The 22271-nt window shown below is 45.1% G+C and overlaps 1 protein-coding gene across 15 annotated transcripts in view; it reads right to left on the bottom strand.

Annotated features, from left to right (window-relative positions):
- LOC147650593 (uncharacterized) overlaps window positions 1–22271 on the bottom strand; it is an 86787-nt gene that overhangs the window by 59552 nt on the left and 4964 nt on the right. For 10 of the 15 annotated variants that reach the window (XR_015276269.1, XR_015276267.1, XR_015276270.1 and 7 more), the window contains 2 exons: window positions 21537–21665; window positions 1377–1498 (listed from right to left, as the gene is read on the bottom strand). The exons of 1 other annotated variant lie outside the window; for it this stretch is intronic. Coding sequence is in view for 2 of the 14 variants with exons in the window: in XM_086850259.1 (XP_086706385.1) it covers window positions 1377–1453 (77 nt within the window). In the remaining 12 variants the exon portion in view is untranslated. The remainder of the gene's footprint in view (window positions 1–1376; window positions 1499–21536; window positions 21666–22271) is intronic. 4 more of the 15 variants (XR_015276271.1, XR_015276266.1, XR_015276268.1 and 1 more) reach the window with 2 other exon arrangements.

Consider the following 22271-nt stretch of genomic DNA (forward strand, 5'->3'; position numbering starts at 1 on the left):
CTGGGGGCAGAATCATTTAATTGTCCTGGCAAGTTTATTCTTTTTGAATTCTTATTTTTACCACGATTATGAACTAGGAGAGCTGTGGCTGCATGCTTAAACTGCTGCATTCAAGACTTGTAGGCATCTGTATGATATTGAAATTAATTTCCAGTATAAAACAGTTAACAGAATAACCCTAGATAAAGGCAAATATAATATTAATTCCATTCTTTTTGTTGGCAATGTTGTAAAGTCCATTGCTCAAGTAAAGAGCACTTTGCTGAGCCAGATACAAATTAATTTTAACATTCTTCTTCAAATAGGAATTTTAAAAGTCAAGTAAAGGCTGCAGTAGCTTTGAAACATTTCGGTGATTGTTTTAATTACCTTTCATAGAGCTGTGAGGCTGCAGAGGGAGGGGTGCAGAGGGAAGGGAGAACAACACCTGGCGTATTAACAGTCGTTTTTTCTGACATAAAGAAGAAAAAATACTTTCCAAGCCCTCAGACCAACAAAAAGCTCAACAAAGTCAACACAGTTTGGGGTTTTGTCAGCGCATTAATGTTGTGATTTTATCCTGGACTACGTGTTCTTATTCTGTCAATAACAACTTTCACTGTTAAATAAACCCACCAAATCTCCAAACATTAAATATATGAATTCTGACAGCTTTAAAGCTTGTTTTTCCACCCAAAGCTGATGCACAAGTGGGGTTTCTTTCCAGGGTCTGGCTCTATAGCAAATAAAGGTCGCTTCACTTTTACCACAAAAAAAAAAATAAAAAATAAAATTAAAAAAAAAAAAAATAAAAAAGTATATTTTTTTGTCATTCCAACCCTAAATAGAATTGGAAACTGGAGGTTACTGGGACTCCTGCTGGCCTTTGACATCCAGCACCTCGGGAATCAGCAGTGCTGGGGGGAAAAAGCCCCCTCAGATGCGGAGTTGTCATCCCCACCCTCCATCTGTGGCCGTGCTGGGAGGAAGTGCTGACCCCATCATTCCACCGTAAACACTGCCGGAATCAACAACAACAAATCCAGAAATGAGAAAGGAAACGGCGTGTCAGGAGTCAGGTCAGCCCATTTTATTTGCACATGTGTCAGTAAAGATAGAAGGAATCGCTGAATTAAATTAAATCAAAGCAAACCTGCTAATTAAAACAGCTAAAATTATGTTTGTGAAGATGTGTGACTGGTTTCCTGCTTATCTGCAAATAAGCCTTCCCATAATATAAACATGTTTCTATCTCCACTTCATTTATAATAAGTCTTTAGGCAGATTGTAATTAGTATTTTGAGTTTCTAATAGAAGATCTATTGTGCTGCTGGAGCAATATTTTTCCTGACCATCAAAACACTGATTATTTCTGCATCAGTCTCAAGGGTTCTCACCTGTTCTTCTCATGCTGGTCAAAGTCTTGCATCCAATTTATCAGAATCAAATTGGGTATTTGTCTGAACACCACCATCTTCAGAACATATTGCTTGTAGTTAACCACTGTATTCAACTCCACCTACGAGCCAAACCAGAAATTATTACCAGTTCTGCTTGAATTTATCCTGTAGCTGGATTTTCATTCAACATTTAAAGAGCTATCATGATAGGGAATAGAAAAACAGAGTCAAGCAGAAGTTTTGAATGTAAAAAAATGGTACTATTTACAAAAATCAACTTTTTGTTTCTGTTTTACTTATTCCCAAGTTTGCAGTGCATAATTTTATACAAACCCAATTACATAGCTCAGTGATTTACTGGCAAAGCTGGCCAGGAGAAAATTATCTGGCTTTAGCTAATGTGTGTGCCTATTTACAATCAAAACAAACCCAGAGAAAATTGCAAAATGGCCACAGAGAAAAAAAAAACATAGTCACGTTAGAAATGCACCAGAGGTGACACAGCTTGCAAGCTGAAAAAAGTTCACCTTGTATTTATTATTTCACTAGATGAGCAAAAAATTGTGGTTATGGGTAGGGATTCAGCCTCTCAGATCATGCAGTATTTATTTATTTCAGTATTTACCTTGAAGCCTGGCTGGGCTTCAAGGTTTGGAAGGTGTGGTGTTTTCTTTTTGCCCTTTCCATCATTTTTTTAGGGATTACTTTGCACAGTTTTGTGGGGTCTGTTCAGCGGGATTGCACAGCTGTGTACAGCTCCCCTGGCTCTGAAAAGGGTTTGGGATGCAGGTTTGGATGCAGGGTTGGGATGCAGGTTTGGGATGCAGGTTTGGGATGCAGGGTTTGGATGCAGGGTTTGGGATGCAGGTTTGGGATGCAGGGTTTAGATGCAGGTTTAGGATGCAGGTTTGGGATGCAGGTTTGGGATGAAGGTTTAGGATGCAGGGTTTGGGATGCAGGTTTGGGATGCAGGGTTTGGATGCAGGTTTGAGATGCAGGTTTGGGATGCAGGTTTGGGATGAAGGTTTAGGATGCAGGTTTGGGATGCAGGTTTGGGATGAAGGTTTAGGATGCAGGGCTCCAAGGCCACAGAGCTGTGTGCACATCCCAGTAACAGAGGCTGAGTAGATTTTGGGATCTTGGAGATGAAAATCATAACCAGTAACTCTGCAATAACATCTCGGTGTCATTTCTGCTGACAAATCCTATGGTTTTTGTTGTTGAAACATTTCTGACCCAACACAGAACGCCTTGAGGGAAACACAGGATCTTTTTTCATTCATAGCAAGTGAAATTTGTAAGACAAAAATATAAACAAAGCCTTCGGTGTTTCTTAAATCACACCAGCAATTCTTTCAGATTATTGTATGATTTTCCCTGGCACTTGGCACAACTCTTCAGTCCGAGATTTTGCTGGATGTGGCCCAGAGTTCATTTACTCACTCACCTCCAAGCAACAGCTTCCTAAAAATACAGTAAATTGCAAATATGCTAAACCCTGAATTTTGCTGTAATTGCATGTGCCAGCACTAAGTCCTGCATCAATAAGAAACCCCACTGATGTCAGCAGGACTTGTGACAACACAAGATTTTCCCTCCCTTCAGTACAGCTCTGAAACTGGATCCTGGGCGAGCATATTTGAGTTATGTGGATTATATGTGATTAAGCAGATTTGGATTAAGTCACAGCAATGGCTGTCTCCTCGAGAACACCCTGTTGGGACCACACTGATGTGCAGTAATCAGGGTGACCTTACAGACTTTTACAGCCCAGAGCAAACTCTGAACAACTTCAGTGAACGGGGATTTTCTTTTTAGCTCTGCAAAGACCAGGTTGCAAAATGGAAGGAGTTAAAATGCTGCTGTTCTGATGAAGAGTTTTCATGTTTTGAAATTATGATTCGGTGTCAAAGAGAAAATATTTTTGCAGGGGAAGCCAATCTCAGCACAACTCCTTGAGCTCTGTTTCGTTCATCAGGATGGAAAACACGGCTGCCTGTGCCGTGTCCTGACATGCAGGAAAATTCAAATAAAGGAGAACGATGTCTGAACACAGAAATCCACCAAAATGCCACCAAATCCATGCTCACCTTCCACTGGGTCACTGCACTATCTCACTTCAGTTTTAAAAAATATCCCTATGAAACCTTACTTTAATTACTATGGTTATTCTTCATTTAACCCCAAAAATAAAATCTATAATTGCTTATATAAACGTGCAGTAGGATTAACCATAAACAATAGAAACTGATTTCTTCCTCCCTGGAGGACACAGCTGAGGACAGAACTTGGTGAAATGATTCTCTACAGTAACTTCCAGCTCACCAGAGCTGAAGCTGAACTCCAAAAGCTTCACACAATTCCAGTTTTCTGGAATTCTTCGATACTTCAGCAGCTTGGGAGCGTCTGCCCCGTGGATGCTGATACACAGCCTCATATCTAATATGGGGAACTTCTGGCAAATGCAGCCACAGAGGTCACGAGGGAGGGAGGAAAAAAAGGCCTAACGGATATAGAAAGAGCCAGGTTGCCAAATTCTGAGGGTTTGGCAGAGTAACAGAGATAAAGTAATCAGCAGCACAGCTTTCCTGCACCGAGGCTTTCCGAGTTCCATGCAGAACCCCGTGTCTGCCTCCTTTGGATTAAGCAGCCCGGGAGTTCCTGGATCCATAGATAACATTGAAGAGAAAAAAAGGAGAACAAGGGAAAAGTAATGGGAATACTTTTGTGAAGTTTGCCTCAAGTTATCCAGCAGCTCAAAAAGGTTTTTAGTCTAAGATACTTTGTAAAATTTTCCAAAGGCTTGGAAAGGTTTGGGGGTGGGAAGCTGTTACATAATCCCTTAACACCTCCAAGAGTTTGAGCTGCTTTCTCTCCCACTTGGACACCGTAGTAAACATTGTGCTCTGAACCTCTGGATTCACATTTGAGCTGAAGGACTTGGCTTAAGCAGCCAAGCTGTGGTGAAGCCACAGGTCTGGAAACTTCCTCCCCTTTAACATCCATCCTCTCCCACCCCATCCTCTCCTCCACCAAGGACATTTTTAGTAAGATTGCTCTGCAGCTAATTACATTGCCATGGCATCCAAGTACCACACAGTCACGAGACCTTCTTCTTTTAACAGCCCTTGGGTTTGCAGAGAGGAGTTCATGGGGAAACAGCCCTATATTTGGGAGCTGAGGCAGCGGGTCAGTGCCTTTGCCCAGCTCCTCTGCGAGGGAAGGGCTGCCCAAGGGGGCCAAGGCAGCTGCGTGGCCACCGACTCACCCAGCCCTGTGCCCTCACAGCTGCTCCAAGAGGCAGCTCTGGGCTTCCAAGAGGAACCCTTGAGTGGACAGAGTCAAATACCACTCACCAGGTGCCCTCTGCAGCCTCCAGCAGCCCTCAGAGCAGTGCCAGGCTGGGTGGTGGCCCCAGGCTCTGGCCAGGCTGGGAGGTGCTGGGGCAGCCTGGCCCCAGGCAGAGCTCACCCTGCACAAGGAGAGGGGGATGCCCACGCTGAGCATCACAGCCTGTGGCTCTGTTTTCTCTGCACCAAACACATTCCTGTGGCAAACCTCCGGGAACCTGGGCTTTTAACAGGGCCATCCTCACCAGTCCTCTTGTCCAGGCTGGGGCTGGGGTTGCACTGTGAGTATCCACATGGTGTTCCCTGACTCCGAGTTTCCAGGATTTCCCTCGTGTCCTCACTCCTGTGACCTTGCCTGGTCACAGACAGCTCCTCTGATCCCTTTCAGCTCTTCAAGAGCAGAGCACTGACTTGAAGATCTATTTTCCCCATGCTATTCCTCTCCACAGAACCGAATTACTCCTTATTTCTGATTTCTCTCACCAGTTTCTCTCATCTGTTTCCATTTCCTTCCTCTAACAGATTCTTTAGTCACGTCTGTGCTACTGGAAGAGTTTGGTCATGACTTACTGCAGCCTGGTGTTTATTTGCCTGTTACTGCTATTAGACCAGATGAAACCTGTGTGTTATCTTTGGTGTCACCACTTCTCACCACTCTCATATGCAAATATTTCTTGCACAGCATTTTCATCAGGTAATTATTTTAAAAAATCTATATAAATATATAAAATAATATATGAAAGAACCACAACAAAACCTGGAGCAAGGGGATTAAGCCCCACTCATGGAGAGCACAGTCCCACCTCCAGCCACTCCACCAGTACAAGCTCTATGAGGGAAACAGGCTCAACCACAGCAGTTTGACAGGCTCCTAATTTATTCAATTAACAATAAACTCACAGTACTGCGTCCTGAACCTGTCAGCCAGCTGAACTGAGACAACCAGCTGAATACTAAAATCTATTCTGCCACTGAGCTACCTTGGAGCTGAGGGCTGCTAAAATGGAGAGTGGACCCAAAGTAGCCACGAGAGAAGGACTTTGGCCAAAGGTTTGACTCTCTGGAGAGCTCACAGAGGTGACAAAACTTGTTCCATCCTCTGCCAAAAAGCCATGGACGCCACATTGTCAGTCTGCTCTACATCACTCAACATGCAATCCTTGCTGTGGCAGACAGATTAATTAATAGAGATAACAGAAACAGTAGTATATAATCATAAAAGAGAGAGCTGAAACCACAAAGGACTACAGCTTCCCTATGGCACAGCAGTGATTTCTTTTTTTAAGTGTCCAGTCCCTTTTCAACAGCATTTTTAGAGGAATAGCAGTCAGCCAGATACAGCCACGGATAATCAGTGGTGGATAAAGAAAACCCTTCTCCTGACAATCAGCATCTGCACTTTAAGCTACAGAAGAAACAGCTGCCTCGCTGTTCATTAGAGAAGGGATTTGCCAAACACCCTCCCTGGTGCTCTGTTATGCAAGGTAGTACGATGTGTGTTCTCTCCTTCCTCAGAGATGGAGCCTAAAAGCATCCGTATTTAGTCCTCCCATCCCCCTAAATCTTCTCCACAAAGGACACTGTCACCACCAAAGCTCTGCAACAAGGATCGTTTATATATCTGACAACCTTTAAACCCCCAAAGAAAGGGAGAGGGAAGCGGTAAAGCTCTCTGAAGAGCTCTTTGGTGGAACAAGCAGAATTATGAGCAGCAGGAGAAATATGAGTAATTAAGACAACAGTATATCTATATCTTACAGCTGACAGAGTGAAGCTGCAAGTTAGCTCTGGGCAAGATGTTAGCAGAGGAAAGAACTGAGCAGCCTGTTTCTAATGTTAGTGTTGAAAAGCCAGCCCAGGAAAAAGGCTAAAGGGACAATTTCATTAAAAAGAAGGAAGTAGGCTGGATTAAGAGAGCAGTTAGATGCAGACTTGTAACATTAAAGGAGCAGGTCAACAGCTCTCTGTCACAAGACAAGCAATCATTTGGGGAATCAGCCGATGTGCCACTCTTGCTGTGCTTAAAAGAAAACGCTCTTAAATATCTATGTGTGGCTTCTACGGAAAATTAATGCTGGGGAATTGCAGCACAGCACAAAACAAAGCTCTGGGGCGCACGGAGGCTGCAGGAGAGCAAAGCACAGCAAGCCAGGATGTTTGCCACCAAACAGCCCAGACGAGGGGCTGGTTTCAGGCAGCGGGCGCTGAGCAGAGCGGGCATGGTGGCCAGGACACAGCTCTGGCTCCTGCCTGTCCCTGCACTCAGCAGGCTGAGCCAGGGCTGGAACCAGCCCAGGGAAGGGCTGGACCTGCTCCCACAGCACAGCCCCTCTGACAAGTGCATCCACTGGATTTGAGTCCTGCCCTGGCCCCCCAACGCTCCGCATGCTCCAGTGATTCCCAGCTGGCAGGACGGCCCTTTGTGGCTCCAGCAGCATGGTTTATGGCAGCCCTGGGGCTGTGTTTTCCATCTAGGATATATAAGTGAATTAGTGGAAAATTCGAGCTTACACAAATCACGGAGCCAATGCACAGTTTGTCATGGCCAGGCAGCCTTTTCTCCGGGCTGAATCCGCAGCCACAGGGAAGAAATCGGGGACTGCATCCACGGGTCCTGAGCCACGGCTGGGTTTGGAGCTGGGAAGTGCTGCCAGATGAGAGAGAAGGAAAAGACCAAGGGCAGCTCCCCCATCCTCACAGACTGAAGGTGTGGCTGGCACAGTCACCCGGGGCTGGCGGAGCAGGAGGAGGATGTGGGGATGTTGGGAAGGAGCCTCCCAGGCTCCATCTGCACGAGGCAGGAGATGGGAATTACCCCCAGTGCAACATTTGCAACTGGAGAAATGGCAGAGGGGCTGCTCCAGACTCCCATTATTGGAAACAAGAGCAGCATTTACCCAAATGATGAGAGCTGGAGCCCAGGCAGAGCCAAAGGGCACCAAACGAGGGTCACCAGCTGCAAGTGCTGCTGCCACCCAAGGAGAGGAGCTCCAGCCTGCAGCAGGATGGGGACAGGGCAGCCTGGCAGGTACCAAAACCTCTCACTGAGGCTATCAAGGGATTGTCCTGATGTGTCTCTCCCAACATTTAGGACATCCCAGCTGGCTGAGCTCCTTCCTGCTGTGGCTCTCTTTATTTGCACCTACAAGCCCCAACACTTCTCAAGCACTTCCCTATCAACACCACCAAAACTGATTTAGATAAAAATACATCTGGAATAGATGTTTCACAATGAAGCACAGCACAGGTGTTCCCTATCCCATGGATCATGCCATTCCTGACCATCCCATCACTTATTTGAAAGACTGAGGGTTTAATTCCTGCACACAATTCTCTGCCATTTTTTCTACCATAAAGAAGTGAGTGGGGCTGTGCAAGGAGCCTGGGCACCCTTTCCTACACAAACCTGCATATTTCAAACCACAAACTCTAATGACTCCTTAAAATACACATTTATATTCAGCCCATAAATCAAAACAGAAAGTCAAATCCTGCCTGGAGATCGAAATCCTCCTGTGTAGCTCCGTTCCATACCCAAGGTGTCACAGTGCCTGTGGATTTCTGCCTCTTGCACAGATTGAGAGCACCAGAGGACAGAGCCCTTAGAAACCCCACAAATTTATCACTTTCCCAAGAAACACAGTGCAGCTAAAATCAAGGGACATGGCCTCCTGTTGTTTTGTTGACTTGCCAATGTGCTGATTTACCCACTCAGCCCACAGAGCAATTGTTCCTTGGAAATGCAGAAAGGGTTAATATCCCACCACAGGGCCAGGAACAGGCACCAAACTTTCTCCCTGCGCCAGGAAAAGACGATTGTGAGGCTGAAACTGCTCATCAGCTGCTCTTCACATAAAGGTGAGCATCCTGACAGTTCTTTGGGGTATATTGTTAGAAAGAGAGCTCATAATTTCATATTATTATCATATTATAGACAGCATTCCTTTGATGGAGGGTCAGAGATCAGGAAGACAAGAAAAATAAGGAAATAAAGCCCAGCAACAGACAGATCTTTAGCTGGCATAATTGGACACCCAAGTCCAGGGAGCTGTGTCCATTAGCAGGAGTGGATGATCTGACCCATATGCTTTGCCACTTTTAAGTACAAAGATTAAAACAAGGCACCTAGCAGCAGAAATGGGTTACATTCCATTTCAGAGAGGCTCGGGTTGCCTAAAATCCCAGAGAAATTTCCAGCCTGCCATCATAAAGACTTCAAGGCTGTTTACCCAAACTTCTCAATAGCTCCTTCTAAAATAGGATGATGAGCAACCATGTTGGGTAAGACAGATTTTTAATGTAATCTGTTTATAGTTTTAGAACAATTTCCAGAATAGAACATTTTTTAAATGTCCTGAGCCTTTTGCATTCTCACTTTGATCATCTCCCATCACGTTATCGTTCAGAGCAGAACGTGATGGAGCCAGGCTAACGAAGCTGCCAGAAATGACATCAGAAAGCCAAGTGACCTGAAAAAAAAGTGCTCTATTTGAGCACCACGCTCTTCTCCAGCGTTTTCTTTATATTATATATATTTTTTAATACATTTTAATTAATGTTTTACTTCCGCTGGATTTATCTTACTTGCACGAAAGCTCGGAGCTTGGTCTCAGAAAAAAAAGTCCTATTGAAAACAAAAAGAGCCTTAGTTGGCCAAGGGAAGGCTGTAGGAGGTCCTCAGATAACAATAACTAACAATCCTTTTTGGGGTTGAAGAGTTTCAGTAAGGACCACTTTCTGGGGAGGTTAACTCTAAATAATAATTGTGGATTTTTGCAGCCTGTGGAAGGCAGAGATTGCTCTCTGACAGAGTTTATATTACTAACCTGATGCCAGCAGACAGCTGCAAAAATGAAGTGATATCAGTGATAAAAATATTCTTTCTCAGTGCAGGCAGGAGGAATTGCATGGAAGCAAAGGGCAAATCCCAGTGGTCTCCGTGCACACCAGATCCAGCACACGAAGACAGGGCCTGGCTGACGTGGCACGGCTGATCCCTGCACGTCCTGACTCACTGAGCTCTCACTTTAAATATTTTTTAACTCCTCACATTAAATTTCACAGAGATATCTTGCATTCCTTAGAAAAACTTTATCTCCACGAGATCATTTGCTGTCCTTTAATTCAAGCCGCCTCAGAAGTGGCAAATAACTTGGTTAAAAAATAAAATATAACGATGCCCTCCCCCCCCCCCGCCGCCTTCTATCTGACGTAGAAGTAGATAATTTCTAGTACTAAAAGTGATTAAATTTGGTGCATTTCCAACTTGTATTTTAACAATGCATTACCTCCTGAATTGCTGCATAAATATTAATAGACAGCCTGCTATGGAAGTTTTGCCCGTGGTGCCCTTGGAGAACCATAATCAGGGCGAGGGGAGCAGAGGAGATGAGAGGGAGCCCTGAAGATGGAGGTTCTATCCCCAGCTTCACAGAGACACCCCAGGTCAAGCACTTTCTGTGCAGTCTCACAGATCAGCACTGTCTCAAAGCCTCGACTTTGTCTGGTAGGAGATGAAAATCCTGCAGACCTTGATCTGCCCCGCGCTCATCTCAAATGCAACCACCAAAACCCCGCTGCTGCCAAGAAGAGCCGCACCCATTTTCCCCCCAAATTAGCCAGATTTTATTTTTGACATAGTGAATGCTTTTAAATTTCATCTGCAGGTGTTTGCTCCTCTAATCACCTCCAAAACGGGTGCATGGCATTTATCTACCTGCATTTCCTCCCTCTGATATAATCTCATTAAAAGTCACGGTGGCTCCGGCTGCCATTTGAAAGAGGCCAAGTGCCCACAGATCCCCTGAAGTCATGCTCAGCCTTCATGAAAATTGGCCAATTATTTAGTTCCCTAAATATGGATTTTGGGGGCTGAAATTCAGGATGTCCTCTTGGAAAAATCTTTCTGGTCTGCAATAAAACCAGCTCTCTGAGAAGACAGCTGTTGATTTTTGTCACCCTAATACAAGAACACCGCTAAAAACCTTAAAATATTGGCAGTAAAATACTGGCACGAGGAGAAAATGCTTCTGTTTGCAAACATCTACTGGCCAGCTGTGTTTTGGACACAGGTGGACTGTGCTAAGGGTTAAGTTAATTTAACTTTCACCAAGTTAGAAAGCTCTGAAAGTTTAATCACAAATGAACTCCAGTGGGCAGCTTGGTAGCTCCCAGACAAATGTTCTCATTTTTATTCTTTATAGCCACTGCTCAAATCCTCGTAAACCATATTTAAGGAGGGAGAAATTTCATGAGGGGAGGGAGCTGTTTTATATGACAGAATAAGAGAAAAAGGCAACTTACTGTTTTAAAATTTAAATCCAGCCAAATTACCAGAAATGCTGCTGGAAACAGAACGCTGAGAATTCATTATTTTGTTTCAAAGTTAGTTTATCATAAATCTGCCCTCTGACACGTAATAACTAGTAACATTTCGAAGGTTATTTGATAGTAAGTTCAACAGTGTAGGTGACTGAACATGTGAGCTGCATGATAATGAGTCCCAGGGGAAATCAGGCTTTAGGATGCAGGGTGAAGCATCCCTAGGCTTGTATTCAAATGGAAAAAACATATTCAAAAGTTTATTGTTTATCTCCTAAGAACATCAAATAATACACAGTCCTTTGAATCAAATGTATAAAGCACACTGGAGGACCGTTTGCTGGGGGAAAAATGCCTGATTTGATCCAAATTCAAAAAAACTAATAGCTCGTACACTGAAATGCACGGAGTGGTTTTGATATAAAAAGTGGAGGGGAGTTTTTGGGTTTGTTCTTTTGCAGAGCTGAGAGGCACAGCCAGTCAATTTGCTCCTGCAGCAGGCTCTAGAAAGAGGAGCTCGACAGTTTTAAACCCAGTTGTTCTCAAATCCTCTGCCTTTCGGTACAATGGAGTCCCTTAAGTGTGACAAATACAAATTGCCCTGCTCGGCCTGAATTTCATCTCCAAAATACTCTGGCGGTAATTGATTAATTTGTAGTGTACAAACTAATTTGAAGCCAATACTGAAAGTGAAAGGGTTTATTTCTCAGCAGGGAGGTGGGGTGCAAACACCCCGCTCTGCCAGGATGACGCAGTCCCACCTCTCAGCTCGTTAAGCTCTTACCTAACGAATCTTGTGCTGCCCTTATCAAAGTCAGGGGTAGTTTGGGCATTGGCTGTGCTGGAAAGGCACGTGGGACAGAACTTTTTTTATTTATAAACCCTCTGCATGGCAAATGGCGAGGGCAGGGACATTCCAAGGCCGTAACCACGCAGCTGCTGGCAGGCTGCCACCCCTCTGGGAGCAGGGATGGAGGGGTGGGCATGGATCCCCCAGCTGCTCCTGCCCTCCTGGGCATCACCCACCCACAGCAGCTCATCCTCCAGCAGCGCTTCCACAGCTGGGAAAGCTTTGTGGTGGAGGCATCGTGTTTGAGGATCGCTGGGTTTGGGTATCTCAAGTGCTGGGATTTCATCTCCAGAGAAACACCTGCCCAGTTAAAAGCGATCAAACAGGACTCCTGCTGCTCAGGTGCACAGCCATGCCTGCCAAGGGAAGCTGCCTTGGAGAACCACAGAGGGGCTGAGGCTGGGAAAGACCTTTAGGATCATCCCTTTATAGTTACACAATCCCCTCAGCATCATAGGCTGTTATTTCAGGGATTGGACATTGAGAACAAAATCAGCTGTTAATTTCAAGGTATCTTTCAATAATAAAATCTATTTTTCCACACATCTTTTTTAGCTCGTTCTCCACTTTTTAACTCACTGCTTAAATCATTATATGCCGTGTGCTTGAACAGTGAAAAGTTACACAACATCTCTCTTGCTCAACATCACCCTATCAGTCCTAACTCTTAATATTATGATTACTTTTTTCAGAGATGCAACTGGCAGAGCTTTACTGACACGCCACAAATCCTAATTATCATCAAAACTCTAAATTCTATGTTAATGAATATCAGGGGTTGAAAAGCTCTTATCTTGACAAGTTCTAAAATATCCACTGAATGTTTGTTTATTCACTCCCTAAATCAGTATATATTTCCAGACCTTAACTTTGGGAAAGCAACAGCATTTAAATAAGCAAAGGCAAAGATAAATAAAACCAGGCAAACAGGCAATAACTCTGTCTAAAATGCTTTTTACTATATTTAAGAAGGAATTACCACAGAAGAGACAACTGAACCCTAAACTACCACATATCAAAGAAAATAGATTTAGATGGAAAACTTTTCTGATTCATTCCTTGAAATATAATCTTACTGTCTAACTTTTGCTAATGGTTACTCTCAGAAGAGGCACTGAGGAAACTGGGGCTGTATTAAAATAAGACACGAAAAAAGGCCCCAGCGCTGTTAAAATGAAAAATTCAATAGGAATGGGCTGAACCTCATCAGCCTCAAACTTTTGCTTTCATTCCAGAAAAGAGTTAAAAAATTCCAGTTGGAGCTTGAGCAAGCCCTGCCCAGTGCTGGGATATTAAAGTGTGCATAAATCAGGGGGCTCATTTTCCTATCAGGCGTTAAAGCTCCCGGCTCCGTTATCGGCGGCATCCGCGGATCCACACCGAGCGCCTCGGCTCGGGCTCCGGCCTCTGTGTGGTCTTTCAGAACTGTCGTTATCAGCTTTCTGTTTATTATTGTGCTCAGTTTAAAGGGAATTTGCCAAGTGATCCCTGGACTCCAATCTTTAGGCCTGTTGTCAGGACAAATTAATTTCTGTGGAAACCCACTGTGCCTCAGATACCATCTAGGAAATGTAGGATTAATGGAGTCCCTGTACAACACGCTTTGTAGTGCGCTGCTGGGGGAGGGGAGCGGGGCTGCTGAGGCAGAAATCACACAAATAAAGCCCCTGCACTTTGGGGGACTTTGGGGGACTTCATCTTTTTTTTTTTTTACTCCATCAGCTCACATCAGTAATATTTAAAATAAAGCCCAGTCGTCGAAAGGAACGGGCAACTTTTAACAAAAAGAGCAGTGAATGGAAACTCTCAGCTGCCAAAGATGAGAGACCTGAGGTCTAATTATCAATATTTTATATTTTACCAGCTCAAGCCAATTTCATCAGTGGGAAAAACAGGATATTAAAAGAAACTGTCTCCAGTGAGTCTTACTAGAAAATAATGAACCTCCACACATGATCCTTTGGAAAAGGGGTATTAAAGATGGATTTCCTACAGGGCTGGGTCTTTGCTGTGCTAGCTGACATTTGGGGCTGTTTTTAACAAATGTGTATTATTTCATAATAATTTCATTTTTTTGAAAATGTCTGTCTGTTCTTGCAATAAGTAAACTTAAAAAGTTATTTTCCTGAGGAGGGGTCAGGGGAGAGGAGTGATGATGTTTCTTAGTGAGAGAAGAGGAAGAGAAGAGGAAGAGAAGAGGAAGAGAAGAGGAAGAGAAGAGGAAGAGAAGAGGAAGAGAAGAGGAAGAGAAGAGGAAGAGAAGAGGAAGAGAAGAGGAAGAGAAGAGGAAGAGAAGAGGAAGAGAAGAGGAAGAGAAGAGGAAGAGAAGAGGAAGAGAAGAGGAAGAGAAGAGGAAGAGAAGAGGAAGAGAAGAGGAAGAGAAGAGGAAGAGAAGAGGAAGAGAAGAGGAAGAGAAGAGGAAGAGAAGAGGAAGAGAAGAGGAAGAGAAGAGGAAGAGAAGAGGAAGAGAAGAGGAAGAGAAGAGGAAGAGAAGAGGAAGAGAAGAGGAAGAGAAGAGGAAGAGAAGAGAAGAGAAGAGAAGAGAAGAGAAGAGAAGAGAAGAGAAGAGAAGAGAAGAGAAGAGAAGAGAAGAGAAGAGAAGAGAAGAGAAGAGAAGAGAAGAGAAGAGAAGAGAAGAGAAGAGAAGAGAAGAGAAGAGAAGAGAAGAGAAGAGAAGAGACTCCAGTACATTTTTATCAATCGTTTCTCATTTACAGGAGGATGACTCTGCCCACAGTGAGAGATCCAGGTTTAATATCAGACATATTGGGAATTCTTGCCCTTATCTCTCCAAAGATAAATCAGTTGATAACACAGAGGACAAAGCAGACCCACATTCAGGTTCACATTCTCTGTGGTTTCACATCTCATGACTCCTCTATGGAATCAGAGCGTTAAGTTAGCCCAAAGTGGCACAAAAACACCAACAAGATCACAAAATACAAATAATTTTTTAAAAAAGCAAGAGCTACCTCTCCTTTCCAAATGTTAAAGCAAAATCTGACTTTCTAACACATGGTTACAATATTACCCCATTAAAAGCAGGGCTAATTTGTCAGCAGAGCATTTTTAGAGCACTCCTTATACCTCCCAAGCCTGGCAGATGCAGAGGCTGCAGCTCCTCCACCGTGGCTCTCCAGCTCACAAACACCTCGGTGCATTCTGCTTTTCCTTCTTAGGGAACTGCAAAAATCCCTGGCTTCTGTGTGATCCCCGGGCTGGAACAGCATTTATGGACAAGGTTCATTTTGGGAGGTTATTTTATCAGTCTTAAGCTCACTTGCATGTGAGAACTGCTTTCGTTTTATTCAATATTCCAAAAGAGCGTGTTCTTCCCTAACTAAAACATTTAATCTTGAGAGACTTTTATGTGCCCGTTTTTAACTATTGCAGAAATTCAATTAACTCCATAATTATGAACACAATTACTGTGGAGTGTTACATGTGATTTGGTGGTAGCAGTTACATGGCACACACGTACACTCGGGTTTGTGATTTCAAAACTTACAGCAATGATAATAAAAGCCAAAAATTCCCAAGTGTCATCCTTATTCTTTGGATTGCATGTATAAATGGTTTTTAAAATGCTGTTCGTATTTTTTTCTGCCTTGCCCACTGCAGCAGGGTTAGAATGAGATGAACTTTAAGGTCTTTTCAAACTCAAACTGTTCCAATATTCTATGATTTTGGGCATGAAAGGTTTTATTTTAGAAAGCACATTATTTTCAACCAAATAGGCTGGAGTGCCAGCTGATCGAAGTCACCCAAACTGTGACAATTCACCTTAAACCTGACGCCTTTAACTTATTCCACTGCAAACTCCCAGCAAGGGCAGTAAATGGAGTTTACTGCAATTGGAGGGGGGAAGAGAAACTAAAACAAATTAGGAAGAAGAAAGGAAAACATACAAGTGGGAGGATGGGGAGCTCTAAAAAGAGTTCAAAACTTTCCACAGGGGCACTGCCAAGGAGCTCAGCGCCCAGTCCAGCGTGGGCGCTCCAGCTGCTCGGGAGCAGGATGTGCCCAGCTGTGCCAGGGGCTGCCTGGCAGGAGCCATCCCACAAACCCTCCCCAGGTGGCCACTGGCTGGGGCTGTGGACTGGCCACTTGCCAGGCTCAGCCTGAGCCATTCCCTGCCTTGGAAGAGCGAAAACACGCCGGGGTTTGCGCGAGCGACGAGGCGCCGGGCGGGGTCAGCAAGGGCTCTGAGGATGTTACATTTGGGGGGCTTTAGGGCTGATTGGCTGAAAGGGAAGTTTAGGAGGATGGGCATGGTCTGGTTGTAGTCAGGGAAACAGCACGTGCAGGGTGGGCTCAGGCTGGGTACAGGAATATCTGGGTGATGGTCGCCATGCCAAAGTCCCCACGCACCCACTGCTGCTGTCCCACATCTGCGGCACCTCCTGGGCACAGGAATCTGCTGGCTCCTCATGGATCCTCCCTGTTCTCACCCTCATCACATCTACTCTGCACATCCAGGGCATGTTCATCACCAGGCAAAACCACCGAGGAGGACAAGGATCTTCCGGAGGCTTCGATTATTTCAGACGTTACCCAAAATCCTTTCCCTGTCCCTCGTGCAGCCTTTGGTGACACTACACACACCCTCTGCTCCTCTAAGCCAGCCTTGCTCCCCAGATTTCAGCACCACCCTGCCCAGTGATGTCAGCTCAAGGCCCAGCCCCACGTTCTCTAATCTGATCAAACCCCATTTCTGCTGATGCAGAAAACATCTGCTGACACCTCCACCTTCACCCATCCCTTCTACAAGAGCTTTGTTCCCACCTACAAGTGCCCAGGTGGCAAGGACTCCCTCAAACTGCATCCAGGCTTTCATCAAGAGATGCCCATGGACCCCCAAACACACAAGGAATCAACAGTCTTTTGCCATAATCACTCTTCAAGTAATTGAAAATCAGAATTACCCATGTGGCTTCTCTACATAAAAAGTGATCTGCAGCCTCCAAATCTGAATTCCAAACATGTTCGTGTGAAACATTCGAAATACAAAATGCAGTTCCAGCTCAGTCCTTGGTGGATGTCAGGCACGGCTGGAAAACTATTGCAGGTGTTATTTTAAATGAAAAAAAAGTGAAGGGTGTAATAAGAATGGAGGTCAAAGCATTTCCAGACTTGCCAAGGGTTAGATCTCACCAACAGAGTAAAATATTTAAGCTTTAACAGAAAGCTATAAATGCAAATATATATAAAATGAAGCATAAAATAGGCTTCTTATAGAAATTCATCTCTCCTAACATGAACAGTACAAATATTTCACAACATGTCAAACCCACTGTATCTGTACATTCATGCTTTCCTCACTCCTGGCTCTATAACCACACAGAAATGTAATTTAACAGCACTGGTAACAGTTTTCCAATCTTGGGGCATGGAACCTTTATCCCAAGGACCTGGTTAATAAATGGCAATAAATGTAAACATAAGGCAAAAGGAACAGACAGCAGCAGAGGGCTCAAACCCAGCCCAGCTGCCCCTACCCTCAGCCACCCCCTAAAATCACCCCAAACCCATCCCTGCAGATCGAGCTGCCATGTGGTTGTTTTCTAAAACAACATCTCACTCTGCTGTGGAAGAAATTCAGTCCCTATTCCTCTTTAATATTCATATGGAACGGAGCTACATTAGCACTAAGTTTTAATTTCAGAAACATTCTGACATTTACCGAGAACAGATTCCAGCCCTGGTTTCACACCAGGGTTTTTTTTCCATTATCACTGTTATTACTGGTATTAGTATCACTGCAGAAGTGATTAAAAGGTCCTGGATGTCTCATTAAAATAGTCTGGATCTACCTCCCTCTTCAGCACCAAGATACAATCTGTTGTTTTATAAATGGGAACCATCTTCCTGGAAATTAAATTTGAAGTATTGCCTGTTCCTCTTTTCCTTGTAAAACACAGGCATTTTTTGCTGCTTCAATTGAATGTAAAAAATATTCTAAATATTTGAAGCGGAGGAAAAAATAGTTATTACTGAATGCTGAACGCTCATAAAATGTGAAAATAACAAAAGAGCAGCAACAAACCAACTCCTCAAAACTCTCAGGTGGGTTGAGGAGAGAGATCCCCCACAGAAGTCACCAGTTTTGGTCCCTACATCTATTTTCAGGTGCTCATTTCAGCATTTAGGGTTTTCCAAAAGGCTCGGTTTAGATGCAATTTTGGAAAAACGCGTTTTTGTTTCCCGAGATAGCCGGGCAGTTTAAGTATAAATGTTTGTGTCTCAGGGCTCCTTTCCATATCCTCCACTAAATAGGAATTCAAAGAGTCTTAGGCACAGATTAAATGCTTTCAAAAATCAATTCTAGGCTGGCATAGAAGTCAACCAGTCTGACCTCGTGATTACAGACTAAATACTTCCTTAGGAAGCAAAGTGGAGCAATATTTCATGTTTCAATGATTATTTCAGATAGCACCACCACAAATAAAATATGAGAAACCATGGTGACATTTTTAAAAGTTTATCTAGGGATAATTGCATGAGGAATTAAAAGAGATCCCATCAGAGGGGTGGGATATCATAGCATTAAAATCCATTAACAAAAGGGAGTACCCAATAATCAGCTCTTCCAAACTCTAACAGGCACGTTGGATTTCATGGAGTTTTGAGAAAAAAAGAATCATGTAACTCAGTTTCTACCTGATTACTCTGATATTTTTACTTCTTGAACCTTAATCTCAAGACCCAAAATGCCAGAGAAAGCAGCAGTGAGATATGTACTTATTCTAATGGCTAAGGAGCCTCTTCCCAACTGCCTTGGGACTGATACAAAAATAGGCTGCTTCAGTCCCATATTCCTGAGGACAGAGCTCAGATTTAATGCCCAGGCACTCCTTGCAACAGCATTTTTATTTTCCTTCTTACCAGTGTCAATAGCAGGGTAACCCCAGAGCTTTCACATAAACGTTTGCCTTGGTTTGATCCTCTAAATGTGCTACCCAGTAATTAAATCCAGTTTGTATTTTTAAAGTGCACATGGAGCAGTGCTCCACGCAGAGCCAGACCGCCTTGCATTTGTCTCCACCATCTCTCAGTTCTGGGAAATCCATAAATTCATTTGTCAAAGGTAAAAATACTCCAGCAAAACTCCTTCTAAATCTTTTGAAATGGTTTGTTCAAACTCTTGACATAGCATTTTGCTCTAAACAAATTTCTAGACAACCCTGTGATTTTCCATCTCAAAATATTCTGTTTCCCTGCCATGAAACTGGAACAGAGGGTCTGAGAGAAAGGAAATTATTAAGCATTCTAGTGGGTTTTTTTCCAACAAAAACTAAGATAGAGGTCAATGAATAAGTATGTGCAGGCTGGAACTTAAATCCTCTGGGGTGACTGTAGGCTAATTAATAATTAATGCCAGAGACATGGTGTTTGAAATGCAGATGTGATAACTGGAGGCCTGGCAAAGCTGTTCAGAGGAAGCAGATTTGGATGCTATAGGGAATAGGCACTCCCTTGCCGGCTGGCTCTGAAAGCAGACCTGGGTGCAAAGCAGGGCCTATGGTTTAGATTATATTCCCCTCAGCTGTTAATTACCTGAACCTACTTTGAAGTTTTTCTCTTTTTATCCTCTGCATGAAAAGAGATTGGTTCAGCCAAGGGACTTGAAAAAATGATCAAATACATGGAGTAGAGGAGGGGAATAGAACTTCAGATATAAAAAAAGATAAGGAAGAAAAACACTCAGGGAAACACACAGGAACATATTAGGAAGTGCCCGAGTGTGGCTCGATGTTTCAAGCGAGTTGTGCTGCTCTGAGTTATTTCAGCCATTAAGCAGAACCCCCCCGTGTTTTAGGAATAGATTTGTTAAAAGGAATCTCTTGCTGTATGTATAGGGTTTACAGTAATTATTTGATGAAAGTACCATAGGTGATTTCCTATGCTATTTTTAATTCAATAAAGTCATTTAAACCTCCTTGTGTTTGGGGCTATTTAATGAGGTGTGCAACATTAGCAGAATCACCAATGAGCTGTTACTATAAGTATTCAGATTTTGCTAAAAAACGCTCATTTTTGCCAAGGAGAGAGACGGGCACAGGGTGGGCTCCTCGCTGCCACCGCAAGGAAAGGGGGCACCTGAGGGCAACTGAACCATTTTCACAGCAAGTGGGGAGCGGGGTGACCCTGCAGGGCCTGGCACAGGCAGCGCTGGGGAGGAAGAGGGGTGGGGAGGAAGGCTGGGGGGCAGGGCTGATGGGCATGAAGATAAAGGGACGGGGGGTGATGGGGATGAAGCTGGGGGGGAGACCCAAGTGATGGGGATGAAGCTGGGGGGAGGCAGGGGCGATGGGGATGAAGCTGGGGGGAGGCAGGGGCGATGGGGATGAAGCTGGGGGAAGGTACAAGTGATGAAGATGAAGCTGGGGGGAGGCAGGGGCGATGGGGATGAAGCTGGGGGGAGGCAGGGGCGATGGGGATGAAGCTGGGGGAAGGTACAAGTGATGAAGATGAAGCTGGGGGGAGGCAGGGGCGATGGGGATGAAGCTGGGGGAAGGTACAAGTGATGGGGATGAAGCTGGGGGGAGGCACAAGTGATGGGGATGAAGCTGGGGGGAGGCAGGGGCGATGGGGATGAAGCTGGTGGGGAGGCACAAGTGATGGGGATGAAGCTGGGGGGAGGCAGAGGCGATGGGGATGAAGCTGGGGGGAGGCACAAGTGATGGGGATGAAGCTGGGGGGAGGCAGGGGCGATGGGGATGAATCTGGGGGGAGGCACAAGTGATGGGGATGAAGCTGGGGGGAGGCAGGGGCGATGGGGATGAAGGCAGCGCTGCTGGCGATGAAGATGAGGGGGAGGATGCTGCCCGCACCCCGCGGGCGGACGGGAAGCTTTTGGGGGAACTCAGAAGCTCCCCCTGAGCGCAGGAAAACTCTCCGTGACCAAAGCGGGTGTGGGGGACCCCTTGCGAGCCGAAGGAGCCCGCAGGCTCCCGGGGCCGGTCCCTCCGGTGCCCCGGTGCCCCGGTGGCGGTGCGGGCGCTGCCGGCCCCGCTCGCCCGGAGCCGCCGGGTCCCTGCGGCCGGAGGGGCCGCGGGATCGCCTCTGGCCCTGGCTCGCTTTGCAGACACAGATCGTTCCCTTTTCAAAGCGACTCCAGAGTCGCTTTTTTTGACGCTCTTCCCCGCTCGTTAGAGCCCGCCCGTTCAAAGGCGAAACTTCCCAGCAACTTCACTAAAACCCTTTGAACCAGGAGGAAGATAGTGGTGTAATAATTTTTTTTTTCTGGCTCTACCTTTTTTACTTTTTTTTTTTTTTTTTTTTTTTTTTCTTTCCCTGTAGTAGGGTGAAGCAATCTCTGATGAACTCAAGGCTGGCTGTGTTTAAAAATTAATTCGAAAATGCCCGTCTTCAAGGCGCAGGCGTCTCGCATTTACACCTATCCCCTTGGCATCGCGGAGCAGCTTCTCCTCCTGCTGATGTGGAGACCCCACCTCGACCCAAACCAGGGATTTTTATCCATTTTTCTCCTTCCCAGCACCGTCTTTGGCCGTGACGTAAGGAACACGCGGCTGTACTACAGCTTTACTCATAGGTGTACACCTGGGTGATGCTCTGGCTCCTTTGAGGGGTAATTCCCGGTGCCGCCGGCTTCTCCAGCCCTGGGATAGTTACCTGCGGCTAAAACTCCCAGCTGAAGGGGATGAGTCCGTCCCGGGGCGGAAAATGCCTCGATTTCCACCAAAACGGGCGTGGGAAGCTTCTCCATGTCCTCCTGACGGGCGTGGGGTGGCCCGGGAGAGCCTGGGAGGGAGAGGGGCTTTTAATGGAATCACAACAAGCACACGGTTCCCTATTAAATCCTGCTAATTTTCTAGGTGAAGGCTGTGAAGTGAATGTGAGGAAGCATTAAAAGGGAATTGAATTTGCATTCCTTATGCTACAGGCACATGTTTACATGACCTTTAAAACAGAATTAAAGCTGTATCATCAGCAGCTGTAGGCAATTCACATTACTAAGGCAATCAAATCAGAAGGCTAAACTAACTATAAAACATAAATTAAACTGATAGAGAATCATCCTAATTCACTAGGTTTACTTGCAATTTACTTATCCGCTACTAGTAATTTCTAAACAGTTTGGAGAAGAGGCAAAAGGGAAATACTGGGAGGTGGCACTTGAAGAAGGCGTTGTCCGAGGGGGAGAGCCGGCTCTCCCGGGGGTCTCCATCAGGGAGCTCGGGGATAACACGGGCCCCTAGAGCTGCACCAAGGGACTGCAAAGCGATACCTGCACGGCTAAACACCCCAGCTCTGGGGGCTGGCTCAAGTGCCCCTCTCCCTCTCTCCCCCCCGGAGTCCTTTCCTCTCTGGAGGAACCTCAGAGACGCCGTCGATTTTCTAAAATAT

The sequence above is a fragment of the Cyanistes caeruleus genome, chromosome 14 (genome assembly GCF_971803275.1).
Source record: "Cyanistes caeruleus chromosome 14, bCyaCae1.hap1.1, whole genome shotgun sequence".
Taxonomy (NCBI): domain Eukaryota; kingdom Metazoa; phylum Chordata; class Aves; order Passeriformes; family Paridae; genus Cyanistes; species Cyanistes caeruleus.